Source organism: Globicephala melas, chromosome 1, assembly GCF_963455315.2.
Source record: "Globicephala melas chromosome 1, mGloMel1.2, whole genome shotgun sequence".
NCBI classification, from domain to species: Eukaryota; Metazoa; Chordata; class Mammalia; order Artiodactyla; family Delphinidae; genus Globicephala; species Globicephala melas.
In genome coordinates, this window is record NC_083314.1 from 153,794,357 (window position 1) to 153,814,207 (window position 19,851).

At 54.1% G+C, this 19,851-nt stretch overlaps 2 protein-coding genes across 2 annotated transcripts; one reads left to right on the plus strand and one right to left on the minus strand.

Moving 5' to 3' along the window:
* Positions 1–7,342: 7,342 nt before the first annotated feature.
* GUCA2A (guanylate cyclase activator 2A) lies at positions 7,343–9,086 on the plus strand. The gene is made up of 3 exons (XM_030865319.2): positions 7,343–7,417; positions 8,476–8,665; positions 9,022–9,086. The coding sequence occupies exons 1-3, from the start codon at positions 7,343–7,345 to the stop codon at positions 9,084–9,086; spliced, it is 330 nt and encodes a 109-aa protein (XP_030721179.1).
* Positions 9,087–11,683: 2,597 nt separating this feature from the next.
* GUCA2B (guanylate cyclase activator 2B) lies at positions 11,684–14,868 on the minus strand. Its single transcript, XM_030865332.1, has 3 exons — positions 14,776–14,868; positions 13,449–13,635; positions 11,684–11,745 (listed from the first exon to the last, which is right to left on the minus strand). Exons 1-3 carry the CDS (start codon positions 14,866–14,868, stop codon positions 11,684–11,686), a joined length of 342 nt encoding a protein of 113 aa, XP_030721192.1.
* Between the last annotated feature and the right edge of the window lie 4,983 nt (positions 14,869–19,851).

Here is a 19,851-nt window from a genome sequence, read left to right on the forward strand (position 1 = left end):
GATAAACATACTGGGGGGGGGGGCCCACTGCAGAGTGGCCTCTGAGTCTGCTGCCTGGGCCCAGCCCTCCTGATGCCCACTGTCACCTACTCTGAGGTTAGGGTGGGGAAGGTCACCCCACCATCAACCCCAGATCTGAGTTTCCTGAGGCTCTGCATTCCTGGGACCAGTTGACGTCTTGTTTAGGCAAGTGGCCGGGCCTGCCACACACCTTGCCACGGGGCATCTACCCTTGTCCTCCCAGCCCTGCCTCTGAGCCCACACACGCTCACACAGCGAGTCCCGGGGCCGTCACAAACATGAGGATTATTGCCACTATTTGCCAGGCCCTGTTCCCAGTACTTGACAGCAATTATCTGAGTTAGCACTCCCAGTTACCTTGGAGGTTGGTGTCATTATCCTCCTTTTACTGCTGGACATTGCCACTCAGAGAGGTGAAGTCATTTGCCCCAGGTCACCATCAGTGAGAGGTTGGCAAGGGGACGGGAACCCAGAGCTGCCTTATTCTGGTCTGCTCTTCCCACCGAGGGCCTTGGCCTCTTCCACAGCACTCCCCAGTTGCCCTTGATCTCCCTCAGGGCCATTCACCACACCCATCCCAACCCACCCTACCCTAGCACGGGGCCTGAGCTGATGTCACTGGGTGAAGGCCACCCCTCTCATGACGCAGCCCCCAGAATGTCAGAGAGGCAACTTCCTGTCCCAGACAATGGCAATAAAGACGTCCGAGCGCACTTCCCACCCTTCCCATGCCTGAGTGACGTCCATAGGCAGAGGCCTTCCTGGGAATGGTCCTCTGGTTCCGTGCGAGAACGTGTGAGTGCGTGAACTCTGTGACTGGGTGTGGGGGGGTGCGGTGTAGGTCCTATAAGTCAGGGTAACTGCGAGTGCTTGTGTGACTCCGATTGTGCTCACGAGGCCCTCCGTGTGTGTGAGCCAGACCTTGTATGTTGGTGCTTGTGTGTCTTGTGATGGTGTGCTCATGTGTCTGTGCCTGGATATGTGATTGTGTCGCCTGCATGATTGCGTCTGTGTGCCTCAGTGTGTGTGTGTGTGATCGTAAGCCGCAGACAGGAGACAAAGCATTCTGCCCAGGGCAGGGAGGGCGGGATGGCTCCCCACTCAGGTTCTGGCTTCCTCCTCCCTTCCTAACCTTGTTAGCCACTCGAGTCTTCCCCAGCAGCCCACGTCCCCAGAGACATTTGCCTGGGATAGAGCTGGGTTCCCAGGCACACTCAGGGTTAGGCCCTGCAAATCCAATACAGATGAATTCTTCCCCTTTTCTCATCACATCCTTGGCCTGGCCGCTGTCACTGCTTCTCCCCACTGTGGCCCTTTGGACTGGATCCCAGATCTATCTATACCTGCTCCTGCCCCCAGGCAGCTCCTACCCTCCTCCTTGCACCCCGCAAAGCTTCCTGGCCAGACCAGAAGCTGGTCCATTGTGAGTTGCTGGCCTGTGGCTGATCGTGTTTTCTGCAGGCGTCAAAGCCCAGAAAAATACATGAGGCAATGGAAAGAACACGAACTCTGGAGTCAAAAGAACCTAAAGTTCCATCTGGGCAAGACGTTGCTCTCTCTGAGCCTCAGCCTCCTCATCTGTATAATGGGATTAAAGTGTTGATGGGCTCATCCATGAGAAGTCAGATGGAAGCAGCCAGCACGGGCCCTGGCACGCTGTTGGTCCCAAGGACCCATCTGCCTTCCCTGTCTGCCCTCCTCCCTTGCTTCTCTTGCACACACCAAGACCCATGGATACCCCAGCACGCCATCCTTCCAATCACCCCTGGCCCTCCCAGGGTACTGCTGGGGGTGGAACACACCCCTTCCCTCCTGGACCAGTGCAGCAGGCACACCTAGACAGTCCGCTCCCAACACCAAGGGCCATGATGGTCTTTCTAAATCACAGCTCTTCTCATCGTCTTCCCCTAGCTTCCCACTGTCACCGGGTGAAGGGCAAAACGCCTTAGCCTGGTGTTTAAAGCCTCCTCTGGCTGCCCACCCACAGCCCCTCTTGAGACACTCTCTGCTTCAGCCCATCCTCCCTCCCTTCCCCTGTGTGCTTCCTGTTGCCAGGCCTTTGCCATATAGCCCCCATCTCTGTGGGTCCAAATCCTCCCATTGATCAAATCCTCCCAGTTCAAATGCCACCTGGTCTGGCAAGCATCCCCAGACCCGGCCACGGGGGGACCTTTTCTCCCTGCGGAGCCCCAGGGAGTTTGTGCCCGTGTCCTATCCTCCCTCTAGCCTGTGGGCTCTGAGGCACATGGCAGGAGCTGCAGGTGGGTCTCCCTCCTTCCCTGACAGCCTTCGGGTGTGATGGGTTGTTTCCATGGCCAACGCCCAGAGCAGGCCAGGGTGTGGCAAAAGGAAGCCCTGCTGTGTGGGGAGCAGATGGTGACTGGAGCTCCCCCAGTGCCTTGTCCCGGCCAGACCATGGGGATGTGAGATGACACTGCCGAGCAAACAACCAGACACACCCTCTGTCTACTCCCCAGCTGCCCCCACAGAGCATCATGGGAAAGATCCTGCCCACCCCAGCGCCTGGGGGAGGGGAGGGAGCCCGCCACCCCTGCCTGGACTTGGGCTCAGGCCAACAGGCTTCAAATTCCCACTCAGCCATCCACTTTCTCTGTGGCCCTGGGCACTCTCCCAGGAGCCTGGTTTCCTCCTCTGTACAACGGGTATCGCTGCCCTGTAAAACAGGGTCTGACTCAGTGGTTGGGCCTTTCTTCTTCTCCTTCCCCAAAGATGGGGGTCTGGGGCTAGGAAGACAGGACAGGAGGTATGAACCGAATAGAAGTTTAGCTTTTCTTTGGCACTTGTGAGAACTGGCCTCTGTTCTGGAATTTACAGCTTTGTGACTGCAGCTGGTGCCAAGTCCACCTGGCAATGAGTCTGAAAAGTTGTGCCTTCCTCTAGGCTGAGCTAGCCGCACACCTGTGTCTGTGCTTCCCTCGCTGTTGGCTGGGTGCCCTCGTGCAGAGAGCCACCAGTGAAACTGCTCCCGGAGCTTCTGTCCGCACCCTCGGGAAAGTGATGCTTTCTTACCCTCTCTGGGCCTCTGAGCTTCAGTGTGCCCACCTATAAAATGGGGTTCTATAGTGATTTCTTATGTATTCCCAGAGCTATTGGGAGGTTCACATACATCGTGATGCCTTCCTCATGCAGTTCTGGGCTCTCAGAAGAACCTCCAGGACATGTATGCAAGCAGGATGCGGAGGCTGTAAAGTGTGGGCCACAGCCTCTTCATGGTCACGGTCAACATGGGAGCCTTCAGACTCCCACCCGGGCTCTGTTCCAGGCCTTTCTTCCTAGGGTCAGCTGAGGCCTCCAGCCTGCAGGGAAGCAGAGCCAGGCCTGGGAGGGCTGGGCCTCAGTGGACCCAACTTTAACAGGCACCCTGGAACCATGACGAGGTCACCCAAACACAAGAGTTCAACAATCTCTAGGCAAAAGGAATGGCATCAGCATCCTCACAGAGACCAGAGGGCGGCCCGACAGCAGGGGAAACCCACGCAGCTGCCAGCAGTGGGTGAGGGGTGGCTGGGCTGCAGGGCTGGGTCTGGTTTTCACACCTGTAAAGCACGTAGCCTAGAGTGAGTGTTTGATCAACATTCGCTGCTATTCTTAATGTTATGATTATTACTAATACCACAGCCTTCCTGGTCTCCTGAGAGATCGGGGCTACCCACTAAGTGCCAGGCCTTGTATGGGTACTGGGGCCACGATGGAGCAAGACACAGGCTCTGCTCTCAGAAGCTCGTAGGAAAGTGGGCAGGACAGATAGTTTGGTAGGTTTTATAAGGGGAGAGTATAGGAGGCTGGTGGAGCCCAGAGGTGGTGGGGATGGTCTTAACACAGGCCTGCTGGGGCTGGAAGTCAGTGAGGACAGTTTTCTCGGCAACCCAAAATTCAGTGTAGTTGTTATTGTCTCCATTTTTCTGACGCAAAAACTGAGGTTCAGAAAGGGCACACAGCTGTTCACTGATGGAGCTAGGACTCTACCCCAGGGCTGCCTGGCTCCAAAGCTGGAGCTTTTTCACCTACAGCACCCCAGGTATGGGCCCCTTCTTCCTGGCCCACTCCTAGGGAGTCTTTCGGGATCCTGGGTGAAGGGTGAGCAGGGGCCTGACCATGATGGGCCTTGAATGCCAGGCCAGGGAGTCTGGGCTTCCTTCTGAAGGTTTGGGGCAGCCACTGATGGGTTTTCAGGTGGGGAGGCAGGTAGAGGTGGCATGGCCTGGGAGGCTATGGAGGTGTGAGAGTTTGCCAGAAGGGGTGGCCTTTGGATGTGAGGTGCCCAAACAACCCAGACCCACTCACCCCCCTTAAGAAATGATGAGGGGTGTTGGGGTGCTGGGGAACCGAGGCCACAGGACTCAGGTGGGGGCCTGGGGTGATCCAGAACCCCAGGCTTCCAAGAGGACCCCAAGATCCAGCAGCTTCGATGCAGGAGAGGAGGGAGGGGGTCTGAACTCACACCTAGGCCCAGGCTGGGCCAGGGAATTGGCAGGGGTGGGAGGGGCGTTGGTTCACATTTCCCAGGGGAGATGTCAGAGGTAGGGTTGGGTAGGTCAGGGCCCGAAGTGCTGAGGCCTGTGAGCCGTTTCCTCTTTCTCACAGTGTGGAGCTTACATCACTCCCACACACCCGCTCCACCCCAGCCTTGCAGCAGGTAAGCCCCGGCTAAGGGGTTATGGGAGAAAGAGGCTTCAGGAACCAGAGGCCCCTCCCTTTACCCCCAATCCCACTGTAACCTAGGAGGGGAAAGACTGAAAAGCCAAAGGGAGCCAGAAACAGGGCTCCTGCAGCCCACAGCGGCCACACCGAACCCCATCCTTCATGCTAAACCAAACCCCAGTCCAGCCTGAGCCCCGCGCTTAACCCCAGCCCCAGCCCCAGTCATAAACCTGACCCCACCCACACCTCCAACTTAAACTGCAGACTCAGCTCCCGCCTTAACCCTACCACAGAACCCTAAGCTAACCCCAAACCAACCTCCATGTCAGCTACAATCCCCACATCGACCCAATCCTAGCTACACCCCTGATTCCAAACCTAACCCTGACCCTTACCCCACACCCAAGCTCAGCTCCATCCTGACCCTGACTCAAACCCCAATCTGAGTCCTAACTTGAACTCCTATCACTATCTGCTACTTCATCTTGCCCTAATGTAACTCCAGTCCCAGTTGGTAACCTAAGACTGATCTTAACCCAGCTTTCACCCTAACCCAGCTCAAGTCCACCCAACCCCAATTCCAACCCCAGCGCCAGCCTCAGCTGCACTCCTGATCTCTACCTGTGCTCACCACCATCCCAATCACAATACATTCTACCCTTATGTGTATCTCTAGCCTCACCTTCAACCCAAACTCCATCCGTAACCCTAAGGTACCCTATCCCATCCCTAACCCTCTGCTGGGGCTCATTCCCACCCAGCTCTCAGCTAGCAGCGGCCACCATGTGGCTGGACTGGACATGTAGACTTCAGCGTACACACACACACACCTTGCATATACTAACACACTTCAACTTACACACACTCCTCAGTGTACACACACACACTAGAAAAGGGAGGGAATCTTAGTCTGGTTCTGAGGACTAGCCTGAGAGGGCAGGTTGGCCAAGTGTTTCCTGCCCCTCCCTTGGGCTGAACCCCTTTGAAGTACCCTCCAATTTCCCCTGCAGTGTTGACTTTTCCCACCCAGGGATTCCCACCCCCACTCCTTTCTTTGGAGCCATCCTGGCTTGCAGCCAGATTGGTTTGTAGATTAGAACAAAGCAGCTCCCAGGACTCCCCTTCCTCCGTGTCCTGGAGGCTCTGCTCACAAAAGAATACAATGAACACACACTATGCCGGGGTACAGTCCTCATGAGGGTCAGAGTCTAGATGGGCAGAGACACACACCCAAGTAATCCAACTCAACAAGATCCCCAGTAGGGGAATGTATCTGGTTCTGTGAGAACAAAGAGAGGTTATTTAGCTGAGGATGCAGTGGGGGTTATTTGATCTGGGCCTTAACGTTTAAGTAGGAGTTCACCTAGTGACAAGGAAGGAAAAACCTTCCAGGCAGATGGAGTAGCATATTCAAAGGCAGGGATGCTGGGAGAGTTGAGCCTGGCAGGAAAGGCCAGGGTGGGGGAGATTAGGCTGAGTTAGTTGGGGGAAGCAGAGCAAAAAGAGGAGGGACACGGTGTGGGCAGGGGGTGGGGGGGATGGTTAGAGGGGCAGGGGGCAAGGGAATCAGGAGGGAGTGGGGAGAGCACATCCAAGGATGATCTGAGGCTGCAGGACAGGCAGGACAGCAGGCCCAGCACCAGATGAGAACAGGCTGTGGCTCAGATCGGCAGGTGGTCTCCAGAGGGGCCAACGGGGACCAGAAGCTGTTGTGGCTGTTGAACAAAGTAATGATAACTGAAGGATCTTTTACTGAGTGCTTTCTGTATGCCAGGCATTGAGGTAAGCATTTTTATAACCTCATTGAATTCTCAAAATAACCCCACGAGGTACGTATTATTATATTGGTCCCCAGAGAGGATACAAGGGGTCCTGATGTTCAGAGAGGGAAACAATTTGTCCAGATTCACACACATAGGAATGGGGCAGTAGATGGGACTCGAACCAGGCCTGTGGATGGCAGAGCTGAGTCCTTCCTCAAAGTCACAGTGGCCAAACCTAACGCCTGCCTTGGTAATCTCATTTCTTAACACTTGAAGCCCCCTGGCAACCTCCTCCTCCCCCGCAGGCTGAATTACTCACATTTCCTCGATTATTCCAGGCCTATTTCACCTCCCTGCTGTCTCACGTGCAGTATCCTCTGCAAGAAACGGCCTTCTACCCTCAGCCCCTTCTCCAAGAAAATCTCCACCCATTCTCTAAACCTCCTTTGGGAAAGCTTCTTGAACTGCCCCGCCCCTTGGCTGGTCGAATGGCCCCTCCATTCCTCATGCCCACCCACTCCCCTAATCACCCTGCATCGCCACTGGTCCTCCCTCTTTAAGGGCTGGGCTGGGTCTGCAGCCCCACCCTGGCGCATGGCGTGGCCCACAGCCATCAGTGAGTGTGAGTGGTTGGTCCTGAATGCAGGACCCAGCCCAGCCATGGGTTAAAGTGGGAGTCCAGGAAGGGGCTGGGGCTCTGACGGCCTCCCCCGACTGATTTCTTACCGGCCAGGGCTGTCTTGGGCCTTATCTGATTAGGGTTAAGTTGACAAGCAAGCAGATGAGACACTGGCAAAGACTCCTGGGTTACTCAGTAACCCTGCTCTCTTTAAAAGTCCCACTGTTTTCCCCTTGCATGCAGAACCAAGCCCTCTTCTCTCTTGGGCGCTGCTGCCATGAACACCTTCCTGCTCTCTGCACTGTGCCTCCTTGGGGCCTGGGCCGCCCTAGCAGGGGGAGTCACCGTGAAGGTAAATTCTCCCTCCCTACTGTGGCCCAGCTGGCTCTCTATGTCCAGGGCCCAGGGCCTGTCCCCTGATAGAGCACCCCTCTGGGGACGGAGTGGGGAGTATGTCTAAGGCTTGACTCTTCCCCAGGGACCCCCTTCTCAGTCCTGCCTCTTACGCCTTCCTCTTCAAACTTGGAGAAAGAACATCAGGTAGAGAAAAGAGAAACAGTTTGGGAAAGGCAGGTGATTAGCCAATTTACAGAGTGCCTGCCATGACCAGGTTCCTCCAGTATGTCACCGTGACGCCAGGATCACCGTGGCAAGAGGGAGTATTAGTCTCAGTTTTCAGAGGCGTCAAATAGAGCCTCAGAGAGATTCTGTAACTGGGCGTGGGCACATGGTTGGGAAGGGAAGGAGCTTGATTCAGTTCCAGACCTTCCTCCTCAGCCACAGCCCTGGCCTGGGTCTCAGGAATCACCTGGACAGCCTGGAGGTCCTGACGGAAGGGTGTGCCCATTGGTGTGGATGCCGGCCGTAGGCCAGCCTGGTACTCATCGGGGGCCCCATTCTATCACAGCCAGGCCCCGGGAGGCCTTTTACTGCTTCTCAAACATCAGCCAGGCAGCAGGCTGGAGCCGGGGGCCAGGGGATCAGCCCACACTGCTCTCAGGCAGGGGTGAAGACAACTGGGGCACAGCCACGTGGATTCAGGATGCCTGAGCCTTGGTCCCAGCTCTGTGCCTCTCCCTACAAATCAGCACAGTGGCTCCCACTAATAGGCACCTATTGTGTCCCTGCCGCTTCGCATCTGTCTTCTCCATTCCTCACATAACAGGCAGACCCTAGGATCCCAGAGTGTAATGACCCGTCCATGGTCGCAGAGCAAAACCAGGATTCAAGCCCAGGGTCTGGCTCTGAGCTCTGACCGCCTTATATTACCCCGCAGTGGAGCACCTGGCTCCCGTGTGCCGCAAACACTGAGTGTGAGCACCGGGGCTGGAGAGGGGGCGGTCCTGGGGAAGCGGCCAGGGAGCAGGCTGTATGTAGCCTGGCCTCACACCCTGGACATGTCTCTCTCAGGATGGAGAGTTCTCCTTTTCTCTGGAGTCAGTGAAGAAGCTCAAGGACCTCCAGCAGCTCCAGGAGCCTAGGAGGTCTAGAAATACTGGTGGATCCCTCGTTCCCATCCTCTGTAGCTCCCTGAGGTTTCCCGAAGAACTCAAGCCTCTCTGCAAGGAGCCCAATGCCCAGGAGATCCTGGAGAGGCTCGGTGAGTAACCCCCTCTCTGAAGGGCGGGGCCCAGGAATTCCCTGATTGGTGGCACTTGAAGGAGAGGTGTGTTCTGATTGGTGGGATTCCGAGGATGAGCTCTGCTCTGATTAAGCCCTCTGCTGTGCGTCCTGGTTTGTCTGGTCTCGGCTGTAACGCCTTTCTGGGTAGGCTCTCCGCCCTGATTGGCCGGCTTGCCGTACTTGTGTCCTGGTTTGGGGTGGGAAGTGCCGCTGGTCAGAGAGGACAGGCCTGGGTTTCTCCTGGGTAGCGGATGTTCAAACTCTGGCTCAAGGGACGGCGGGAGCTTTGGGCAGAGGAAGCTGCTCTCACGGGGCCCCGTTTCTCCTGTCCAGAGGCCATCGCCGAGGATCCGAGCACGTGTGAGATCTGTGCCTACGCTGCCTGTGCTGGATGCTAGGACGGCGGGTGCTCGCTACCTTCTGTCCCTCCCCCGCAGGCCGCTCCCCCTCCTCGCAGCTCCACCTACCCAGAATGGAGGAGTGACGAGAGGGCAGCCTGGGGAGGCCCAGCCCCTGCCCGCATCCGAGCTGCCGGTACTTTCCAAGATCCACCCCCACCGGCGGATAATAAACCAGATTCCAGAGTCCTCCTGGTGTTGCTTTCATTCCTTCTTTCATCCCACTTTATGAATGCCTACCCTGCCCTCGCCAGCTCAGGGTTTAGTGTGCTAAGTGCAAGAACCCTGCTCTTCCTGCTAAGCCAGTATCGGTACTGCCCCCCACTCACAGACGCCGAGGAGACTTGAATCCAACGACCACCAATGGAGGAGGTGGAACTTCTGCTTTTCTTTCATGATCCGTAAGCCACATGTGAGCTCCTGTGCTGGTTTGGATGACCGACACAAGCACTGAGGGGCTATGAGATCAGCCCCTGGCCGGAGAGTGTTCAAGGGGCCTCAGAATCTGGCCCCGTCCTGACCACTTCAGCAATGCCTCCTGCCCTCCCCCCAGGGCCCACACCCCAAGCCATAGTTCTCACTATGTCTTCTGCTCCCCTCACCCCTGCTCACCCCTGATCTCTTGGGAGATCCCTCCTCCCAAGGTTGCAGGGGTGCCTGATGAGATGGGTGGTGGGGTAGAATTATTTAATGCTCCTACTCTGGAGCCAAACTCTCTGGGTGTCAGTCCAGGCACTGCTTGTTACCAGCTGTGTGACTTTGGGCAGGTTACTTAGCCTGTTCTCTCCCCTACTTCACAGGGGTGAGTGAAGATTAAATGAGGTAATACAGGGAAAACTCTTAGAGCTCCACCGGGCCCAGTGTGAGCGAGCACTGTGCTGATGCTATTATTATTATGATTATTTCTGTCTAGATGGCTCTGCCTTGTGCCTGGCACATAGCAGGTGCTCCCTCAGTGGCAGTTCCCATTATTGCCTCCTTCCCAGGCAGGTGGGAGACGAGGCCAGATGGTGAGTGGGCTCAGTTTAGACTTGCGGGTTGGTACTGGGGAGGCACAGAGGGGTAAGGGGCACTGCTGGAGCAGCACTGCAGTGTTCCTCTGGCTTGGTGGGCAGGAGAGCCTGCAGGATGCAGGGCAGGGAGGAAGCTCTGGCCTCGCGGGGGAGAGAGGATGGGACAGGGAGGGAGATAGTGATGATAGAGGGATGGGAGGGGCCCAGAGAGACGCAGGAGGCATTGCAAAGGCCCCTAGCCAGACTTGCTGTGGGGGGAGGACCGGAAGGAGCCAGAGCTCCGAGGGGTGTGGCCTGGGAGGTTACAGGACTATTGAGCACAACTGGGCAGACAGGAGGAGCAGCAGGTCTGGGGGAATCCACCATGGGCTTGGCCCTGGGAGCTGAGTTCAGAGGGCACGGCCCCTTTGTACCTGGCTTTTCTCCTCTCTGGCTGCCCGGGACAGAGGCCGGGGAGGAAGCCACCCTGTGGAAAGCCCTTCTCCCAGGAATTCCCAGTCTTGTCTCTTGGCCTTTAGTAGAGCACTGAAGGCCCCTGGGGGAATGCAGTGGCTGCAGGACATCCTCCCTTGAGTGTCATTAGCTGCAGCTGGGGCCTGGAGTCACAGGGAGGCGGTAACATGATGGTTCAGAGTATAGACTCTGGCCCAGACTTCCTGGGAAGAAGCCTGCTTTGCCACTTTGCTGAACCTGTGACCCTGGACTAATTAGTTCTCTCTGTACCTGGGTCTCCTCATTCGTAAAGGTAATACGAATAGTACCTGCTTCACTGAACTGTTGTGAGGACTCGGTGAGTTAATACCTACAAAGCGTTTAAAACAGTACCTGGGGTATAGCAAATGCCCAGAAGATGCTGGTATTATTAATATTCCTTAGGACCACCAGGATGGAGAGAGGGAAGGAAGGCCTTCCCTATGGAGCTGGCCAGGCAGTCCCGGAGAGCCCCAGAAGGAGGGTAAAGGTGAACTCAGGCAGGCCCGGGGGCAGAATCAGCCCCGAAGGGGCACCACGTGGTTCCTCCCTCCACCCCCTCCACTGCAGTCCCACCTACGGGAGGGAGCCCCCCAGCCCCACCAGGAGCACAGAAGCTCTGGCTCTGCAGCTGGGCCAGGACTTGAGCTCAGCTTGGGAGGTCAGATAGATCTGGGTGCTCTGTGGCTTCCCAGCCCGGTGATCATGGGCGACTCATTTCCACCCAGAGCCTCACTCCTTCGATATGAAACAGAGCAACTCCTCAGGCGAGGAAGCCATGAAAACGCCTGACACAGGAGCCCAACCCCCCCAGCTTCCCAGGCAGCTCTGCCTGTGGCTCCTGGGGGTGAACAAATGGACGCCTGACTCTGCGTGTAGGTGGGGAATCTTTATTCAGCAGCAGGGCTGCCTCAGGGCCACACTCTCCTCCAACCGTGGGTCCAACTGCTTTGTGCCAGGTCCAGCTGCTCGGGCCCTGCAGGGCGGGGTGGGGGGCGGGGATGACCGTGGTGGCGGGGACCCCCAGAGCCTGGATGGGGGTGGGTGCTGTGAAGGCAGTGGGCGGGGGGGAGGGCACGGTGTCCAGGGTGGGCTCAGGGCACCCAGGCCATCTTAGCTGCAGCCAGTACAGGCAACATTCACGCACAGCTCGCAGTCATCAGCAGCGATGGTCCCTGGGCAGAGGAGAAAACTGGTCAGCTGAACCTGACCCTGAAACATCTGCGATCCAAGGAGCCACTGACCAGGCAACCAGAGAAGGCCTGCTTCTGAGAGGGTTTGAGGCAGGGGCCTGGCATCCTTCTCATAGATTAAGAGCAAGAAAGTTTAGAAGAAGCGTGAGCAGCTTGGGCTCAAGTCCCAGGTTCTGTCCTCCTAGCAGTGCCTGGGCAAGTCACTTAAACTCTGTGCCTGAGTTTTCCTGCCTGCTCGACTGTGTCAGCCTGACAGAGGGGTTGTGAGGAGAGTTTGCAGGCAAAGAGATTGACCCAGGGCCTGGCACTTAGTAGGTGCTCAATAAATACTAGCTACTAGAGATGATCATACTAAGTGAAGTAAGTCAGAGAAAGACAAATATCCTATGCTATCACTCATGTGGAATCTAATTTAAAAAGTTACAAATAAGCTTATTCACAAACAGAAACAGACTTAACAGATGTTGAAAACAAACTTCTGGTTACCAAATGGGAAGAGTGGGGGGGGGGATAAATCAGGAGCTTGGGATGAACATACACACACTACTATATATAAGATAGATAACCAACAAGGACCTACTGTATAGCACAGGGAACTCTACTCAATATTCTGTGATAACCTATATGAGAAAAGAATCTAAAAAAGAATGAATAGATGTGTATGTATAACTGAATCACTTGGCTGTACACCTGAAACTAACACAATACTGTAAATCAGTGATACTCCAATAAAATCAAAAGAAAAAAAGAAAAAATACTAGCCAGTTGCCGCGTTCTCCTGGCCAGATGTTTCATCCCTCACATTTCAGCTTAGATGTCACCCCGTCTTGGAAACATTTCAGATCCCGTTATGTAACAGGGAAGAGCCAAATCTGACTACATGTTGGATCTGTTGTTTCTTTTACTTTATCCTTTTCTTTCCGCTGCTTTTGTTCACTAAAAGGATACTGTCTACACATAATGGCCTGCCTTGGAGAACCCTGCCCCTTTGCCTGAATGTTAAACCAAAGTGCTATTGTTCAGGGAAGCATCCTGACCCTGTCCACCCTGTGGATGGCTGCAAGAAAGAAGAAATTAACACATCCCCTCCCAGAGGCTGGCCCTTCCAAGGGACATTTGCAAAACTTATGGCCTTTTTACTTTACTTCCTCATCTCCTCCCCGTCTCTGTTCTATAAAAGAAACTGGCATCCAAACCCCGATAAGATGGTTTTCTGGAGACCTTAGCCTGCCATCATCTCGGTCTGCTGGCTTTCCAAATAAAGTTGTATTCCATGCCTCAACACCTCGTCTCTGATTTATTGGCCTGTCGTGCAGTAGGACTCAGTAACACTTATGCCACTGTGGACGTGAGCCATCTCTCTCCCGTGTCCCCACTGTGCCTCCCCCATCATCCCACTGCATTGCAATCATTTTTATGGGTCCGTTTCCTGTGTCCCTTTCCCCCCAATCTGTGTAGTCTTGGAAGTAGGCTGATCACCCCGTCCAGGCTGCCAGGGACTGAAGGGGTTCCTGGCATGCCTGATTTCAGTGCCCCAACCGGGGAGGCCAGGGGCTTGAGTTTCTTGAATCTCCCTGTTCTCAGCCACTGGGTGTTTAACAGAAACCACATGAGGTAGAGGAGCTAGGGTGTGGGGAGGAGAGAGAATGAGGGGCAGGAGTCTTGCCAGGGGTGGGGGGACTCACTCAAGTCCTGGAAAATGCTGTCCGCTTCCCCAGAGGCACAGATGGGCTGGAGGTCCAGTGGCAGGGCCGGGTAGTGGCACATGGAGGACTGGGATCTCTGGGTTTTCAGGTCAGGGCTGGGCACCCATTGCCCCTCCAGGTCATTCAGCTTCTTCACCGATTCCAGCTGGACCTGGAAGCCTTGGTACTGGAGGAAGAGAGAGAGGAGACGGGAGGGTATCAAAACCTGAGCAGGAAGGGGGTGGGGCACTGCCGGGAGACCAGGGTTCCCCGGGCCCCGCAGAGCTTCCGTGTTCTCACGGAGTGGGAACGTCAAGGTCACACTCGGAAGACTGCCTGCGTGGAAGGTGGGGCCTGGTACTTCACACCCCTGTGTCACAGGCTAACTGGGAGATGAGGTCGAACAGGGCCGTGGAGCACGTTGGTTCAAGGCGTGGCCTCTGAAGGCCAGGGGACTTCGGTTCAAATCCCAGCTCTTCCCGACTGGCTGACCATCTCTTCCCCACTCTGAGCCTCATCTGACAAATGGAGATAATCAAACTCCACTGCTCTCTGGTGCCTGGTACCCAGGGCACCCTCGATAACTGCCTGATTGCCCTTGAACTGACATGGTAAAACGATGGCAATGCCTAGTCTAGCCAGCTGGGCTCCAAAGTCAAGGCTGCAGGGGGAAGCTGCCACTGCTTCCCCAGGATTCCCTTATTCCTTCCCAAGGAGGCCCCGCCCAGAGTCAGGAATGTGCCACCCAGGAGCCCAGCGGGCAACCTGCCACACCCACAGGCAGGCCCTGTTTCCAGAAGACTCCTAGTCTCACAGCTGCCCTGGAAGGAGACCCAGATTCCCTGCTGTCTTCTCTCTGGGCCTTTGCATATGCTGTGCCCTCTGTCTGGAGCAGTCGGTGACCTCTGCACCGGGCTACCTCCTGCTCATGCTGCAATGTCAGCTCGAGTTACCAGCCAGGGCAACTTTTTCTGGTGACCCTCCGCCCTCCTCCCCATACATGGGTGAATACAGAGAGTTGTGGGAGCATCAAAGAAGTCTGCCTTCCCTCTGGGCTCTTCAAGGGCAGGGATCACGTCTTGTTCCACATCTGAACTCTGACCGAGAGGGGCATTTGAGGAGAGCGATGCTGAACGACCATAATTTATTGTTATTATCATCACCATCATAGCCCCCATTGACATCCCAGCTGCTCCCCCCAACCAGCTGTGTCCCTGGGCTGTGATTGGGTGCTGGGCTGAGCCCTGGGTCCTCAGCTCTCCTCAGTGAATTGCCCAGCATTCCCTCTCCATCCCAGCCTCTCACCATGGGGACCTTCAGGACAAACCTGGATGTAGACTGACTGTGTGCCCTGCAGCAGTACCAGGAAGACCGCAGCAACGCCACACAACAGCAGCCCTGACAGTGCCCTGTGAGCCATCTCGTTCCCTCTGTGTCTCGCCACCGTGCACCAGGCTCCCACCTGCTTCCCCAGCTGACAGCTCTTTATAGGCCGGGTTCCAGCTCCCTGGTCACTCATTAACTGGCCAGCCAGGGTGGGGCTGAACAGCTGGCTGGCATCCTGACAAGCCCAGAGCCCATTCCCGGGAAAGGGGTTGGGGATGATAGGGGTAAGGAGGCCCAGAGCACACCCGAGCATGATGCAGTGTTAAGCGCCTGCCTTGTGCACAAGACAGCGAGCGAGTGGGGTGAGAGGGAGGCCATTTCACAGACAGGGAAAGTGAGGCTCCAGAGGTAAAGTGTCTTGTCCCAGGTGACAGAGCTAGTCGATAGCAGGGCAGGTCCTCAGGCATCTGACCCAGCTCAGCCTAGGGTTCTTTCTCAGGTCAAAAGGTGCAGACAGACAGGTTGGTCCAGGGCAAGGTGGGCAGATACAAGGCTGACCTCAGGGTGCTCCATGCCCTCAGACCCATGTCTCTCCCACTCCCCTCTCCCCAGTTCTAGTTAAGGACCATCCTGATCAGTCCCTGCCCAGGCCCTCAACCTGCCTCGGCCTACCATTTCCCATGGTGACGGGTACACTCAGGCCAGGTATTGTCCATCTCACCTGTCGGTGCCTTTCAGAAGCCAATAGCCTACCCCAGTATGGAGGAAAGAGCACCTGCCTTGGAGACAGATTGACCTGGGTTCGAATCCTGATCCTGCCGCAGCCGCGTGACCTTGGCGAGTCACATCGACTCTGACTGAGCCTTAGTTTTCTCTTCCGTCAAATGGGCATAATGATAGAATCCACCACAAGAGGTCGCTGTGAGAGTTGATGGGGCTGGGCCCGCCTGAGCTCGTCCTCATCTGGGGGTAACTCGTGCTGTCACAGGTCCCTTAATTTCACAGTTGCCATGCGGGGCAGTGCATGACCTACGACCTCCGTGATTGAAGATTGGGTCAGGGAGAAGTGCGCAAAGTCTGCAAGGGCGTCATCACCACTGCCAGCCAAGGCAGCTGTCAACAGCATCCGTCCCAGGGCTCTGCTCTGCCAGGCCTGGCGTGCGGTAGGTGCCCCGTGCATAACATTGAATTGAAGCCCAGATAGCCCATCTGTCTATTTCAGGACCACTCTCCAGACTGTGGCTAAAGTCTGATGTCACTGTGTTCCCTAAGGCTGATCCTCCTTGCACGAGCCTAATCCCATCTCATGATTCTGCTGCTGCTTTCCACCTGCCTGAAATGCTCACCTCCTTCTTTCTTTTCTTGGGGGTGAAATGAAAAAAGCTTGAGTGAACTTTGGTATTTCCTTTGTCTTGCTTTGAATACGGACTTTGACCTTTACTCTTATGAGTATGAAGAATTTAATAGACTTTCTTCCATGGCTTCATATCTGTAAACTGAAATAACTGTCAGTAGCAATAACTCCCTTTTCTCTAATGTACAGGTGCCATGCTGTTCTATGGGCCTAATCTCATTCAATCTGATGGGACAGTGTAATAATTATCTTCAGGCACTGTGTGAGCAGCAGGTTTTCTCTCTGGAATTCTTGCCTCTGCTCAGCTTATGGTAGAAGGAACACAGGCCTTGGATGTAAGAGATCTGGGTTCAAACCCAGACTCCAGCACTTCTCACCTGTGTGACCTTGCGTGGCTTCTCCAAGCCTCCATTTCTTCATCAGTAAGTGGAGGAAATAATGGACAACCTCACAGTGGCTATTGTGAGGAAAAACTGGACAGTCCCATACCAAAGGAGCCTGTGACCCTTCCTTTCCCCAGCACGTGCCTGGCCTGTGGGGGCCATGTCGTGAGTGGTGGTTTCCCTGCCTCTCCTTCCCCATGCAGCCCTCCCTGACAGGCCCCATCTCTGAACCTGCAGCTGGGACACTTCTGATCTTCGAATCCCCAGTCTTGCTCTCTCCACCAAGCAAGCTCAGCCCCACTGGCCAGACACCAAGAGGCAAGGAACAAGCCCGTAGGTTTGGAGGCCCCGGTAGCCATGGTCTTCCCTTCTCTGTCTTTCAGCTCTGCCAGCCAAGGCCCATCATGTGTCACTCTCTTCCTGGGAACAAGGTGTGACTTCCCTGTCTGCCTAATCTGACTCAGATTCATATCTCAATGCTGCTCTTTCTAATCTCTTCACCAGTGACCCACCATCCATCATGCCACAGAGGCACAGACACAAACCCTCGCCACTGCCCCCGTCCAGACAGTGTGTGTTGACGTTTCTCAGGGTGCTGGCTTCTTGAGGGACATGGGAAGTGACTGTCATGCCAGCTTCGACTCTGGTCTCTGTGTGGAAACCTTGAACACGGAGGAGAGTGGGTGGCAGTTAGCCTCTGTGTGTATTTGGGCCGCTCCTCTCTCCGCACTGGACTCCCTGCCCAGTGCCCACCGCCACGGTACCTCCCTGCCCCCAAACTGACCATTTCCCAGCAGCATTTGTCACACCTGACCACTCCATCTTTCTTGGAATAAAACACCTTCTCCACTTGGCTTCTGGGACACACGCTCTTCAGATTTTCTGCCAATTTCATTGGCCCATCTTCTCAGTTTCCTTTGTTGTTTTTTTCTTCTCTTCTTGACCTCTAGAGCTTAGAATGCCCCAGGGGCTCCAGGGTTCAGTCCTTGGACCACTTTCCTCTGTCTATAGTCACCCCCTTGGAGATCTTATCCAGGCTCAAGGACTTTAGTGCCATCGGTACCCCGTTCACTCCCTAGCCTGATCTCTCCCCTCAGCTCCAGACTCATTTATCCACCTCCTCAGCATCTCGCAGAACAGGTGAGGGTACTACCATTCACTCAGTTGCTCAGGCCAAAAATCTGGGGGGTCATCCTTGATGCCTCCCTTTGTTTTGATTGCCAAATTCAATTCATTAGCAAATCCAGTTGGCTCTACCTTCAAAATATTTCTAGACTCCAACTATGTCTCATCATCTCCATTGCCACCGCCAAGGTCCAAGCTATCACCATGCATCACTGGTGTCGTGGATTCTTGCAACACCCTGGTATTAGTCAGGATTCTCCAGAGAAACAGAACCAATCCTGTTATATATTTATATGTATTCTATCTGTCTGTCTATCTATCTTCTATCTCTGTCTAGATTTATTATTTTATTAAATTTAATTAATTAATTCTTTAAAAAATTTTTATTGGAGTAGAGTTGATTTACAATTCTGTGTTAGTTTCAGCTGTACAGCGAAGTGACTCAGTTATATATGTACATGTACATATATCCACTCTTTTTTAGATTCTTTTCCCATATAGGTGATTACAGAGTATTGAGAGGAGTTCCCTGTGCTATACAGTAGGTCCTTATTAGTTATCTATTTTATATACAGTAGTGTGTATATGTTAATTCCAATCTCCCAATTTATCCCTCCCGCCCCCTTACACTCCTGGTTAACCATAAGTTTGTTTTCTACATCTGTGACTCTATTTCTCTTTTGTAGATAAGTTGTCTAGATTTATTTTAAAAGATTGGCTCATCCAATTTTTGGAGCTGGCAAGTTTGAAATCTGTAAGGCAGGTTGGCAGGCTGGAAATTCAGATGCAGTCTTGAGTCTGAATTTTGCAGGACAAGCCAGCAGGTGGGAAACTCAGGCAGGGTTTCCATGTTGCAACCTTGAGGCAAAATTCCTTCTTCGGGAAACCTCAGTCTTTCTAAGGCCTTCAGCTGATTGAATGAAGGCCACATACATTATTCACTTAAACTCTACTGATTGTAAACATTAATCACATCTGAAAAAATATCTTCACAACAACATCTAGACTGCTGGTTGACCAAACAACTGAGCACCACAGCCTGGCCAAGCGAGGTCTCCAGACAGATCTCTCTGTATCCACTCTTGCCTGCCTTCAGGCCTCCAGGAGGCAGCCAGAGTGAGCCTGTTAAAATTTAAGTCAGACCATGTCTCTCCTCTGCTCAAACCCACTAACGGCTTCCCACTTTACTCAGGGTAAAATTCAAAGGCTTGCACTGGCCTTCCAGGTCCCTCTGGCTCCCCTCCACATCTCTGAGCTCATCTCTAAAAATTCTGCCCTTCACCCTCTGGGTTCCAGCTACACCAACTTCCTTGCTGTCACCCAAACTTGCCAAAAGTCGCTTACCTCGGGATTTTGCTCTTTACTCACGTACTTATATAACTCACCCCGTCACTTCTTCCAGGTCTCTGCTCAAATGCCACTTCCCCAAAGAGATCTTTCCCGACCATCCTACCTCAGAAGGCCTCCCCATCACTCCTGGTTCCCTTAACCTGCTTTCTTGTAGCACCTGTCACAGACACACATTTCACTTCTTGCGTTTCTCTCGCTACTAGAATGCAAGGAATTGGTCTATGTGGTTCTTCCCAAACAATATGTGGCACATGATTGGTGCTTAATAAATACCTGATGAGTTCGATAAATGAATACGAGTCAAATGTTAACTCCACCAACCACTAGGTGTTTGGTCTTAGAAAATGTCCTACTTCTCTGAGCCTCATTCATCTTGTTTAGCATCTTCCTGCCATATGTAAGGGACCTGGTGACTGTTCAAAAAATGTGAAGACATTTGTGAACTAGTGTTCCTAGTTGTGAAATCATTTGTTTATCAAGAAACAAAGTCCTTTTTGTGTCGTATGTGCATAGCAAACTCTAGGGTATATAATAATTTAATTCACACATATTTATTGATGGCCTATTATGTTCCAAGCACCATTCTAGGCACAAGGGATACAGCAACCAACAAGACAGACAAAGCCACTGCCCACAGAGCAGTGCTGGTTGTTTGGAAATGGTGGGTGGGTGGGGGTGTCAGAATAGGGATGTTGAGAAGAAGTTGGGTTCTAGACATTCGTTGAAGTCAGAGCCCACAGGATTCTCTGTTCCCTTGGATGTGGAGGGTAAATGGGGAGGAGTCAAGGACAACTCGACGTTGTTCCATGTCAGATGGGGCTGCCACTTACTGAGATGGGAAGCAGGGATGAGCAAGTTAGGTGAG